Source organism: Charadrius vociferus, unplaced genomic scaffold, assembly GCF_000708025.1.
Source record: "Charadrius vociferus isolate BGI_N301 unplaced genomic scaffold, ASM70802v2 scaffold233, whole genome shotgun sequence".
NCBI classification, from domain to species: domain Eukaryota; kingdom Metazoa; phylum Chordata; class Aves; order Charadriiformes; family Charadriidae; genus Charadrius; species Charadrius vociferus.
Window position 1 is genome coordinate 5,642 of NW_009647741.1, and position 1,071 is coordinate 6,712.

At 50.5% G+C, this 1,071-nt stretch overlaps 1 protein-coding gene across 1 annotated transcript; it reads right to left on the reverse strand.

Moving 5' to 3' along the window:
* Positions 1–230: 230 nt before the first annotated feature.
* LOC104283783 (P2Y purinoceptor 4-like) lies at positions 231–1,058 on the reverse strand. Its single transcript, XM_009882000.1, has one exon. The coding sequence runs from the start codon at positions 1,056–1,058 to the stop codon at positions 231–233; it is 828 nt and encodes a 275-aa protein (XP_009880302.1).
* Between the last annotated feature and the right edge of the window lie 13 nt (positions 1,059–1,071).

The window sequence follows — 1,071 nt, forward strand, 5'->3', positions numbered from 1 at the left end:
GCAGGAGCGGCGTCTAGTCAGAGCCCAATGGGTCCCTGCCTGCAGGAAACACGTCCTTGAGAACACTGGAGGAACACAGAGAAACCCTGAAACTCCTGCAGCGTGGCCACTGGTAGCTGTGGGGACTTGGGACAGAACAGGAGGATGAGGAAGCTCAGGGTCTGGATCGTCAGCAGCCACCCCACAGGATTCTCCAGGAAGGTCTGGGGTGGCTTCCGAACCTTTCACAGTTACTTGGTGCCCCAACGTTTACGAAAGGAGTCAGCAAAGCTCCTCTTAAACTTGTCGTTAGCAAACACATAAATCAGAGGATCCAGACAGGTGTTTGCCATGGTGAACACCCAGCTGATGTAGTAGGCAACTTCGACTTGGTGCAAGAGCTTGCAAGACATGCTGTAGTACTTCACAATGACGCCAATGGTCCTGCAGATGTGCAAGGGACCAAAGCAGATGGCAAAAATCACCAGAGACACTGTTATCATCTGCAGTGACCTGCTCTTCATCTTTTTGCCTCTGGAGCTTTTCTTTGCTGCTTTAGCAATGGCAGCTCCCAGCAGAGCTCCGCAAGTCAGGGAAATGGCAAAGGGCAGGAGGAAAGAGATCACAACCAAAACAGTGTTGTAGAAGTAGTAAACAGAGGACAACTCTGACTGATGAATATTTAGGCATTTTGCCGACCCATCAATAACTGAAGTCTTGAGGAGAAAGAAGAAAGGCAGCCCTTGGACAAAGAGGACGAGCCAGACGAACAAGGACAGCTTTCTCAAGAAGCTCGTTTTCTTCCAGATGGACTTGCTCTTGTATCGTACAACAACAAAGTACCGATGAATGCAGATGAGCGTGAGGAAATAGATGCTGCTGTACATGTGCATGCTGTGCAGGAAGACTTCGAACTGGCAGAGAAACTCCCCAAATGGCCACTGGTTGCCGAGGCTGAGGTAGGAAATCCTGAGTGGAGCAACAGGGATGATCAGGACATCTCCCAGGACCAGGCTGAACTGCAGAATAGTGCCTGAATCCCACTGCTTGATGCGGAAGCAGAACACCCAGAAGCTCATGCCATTCAGCAGG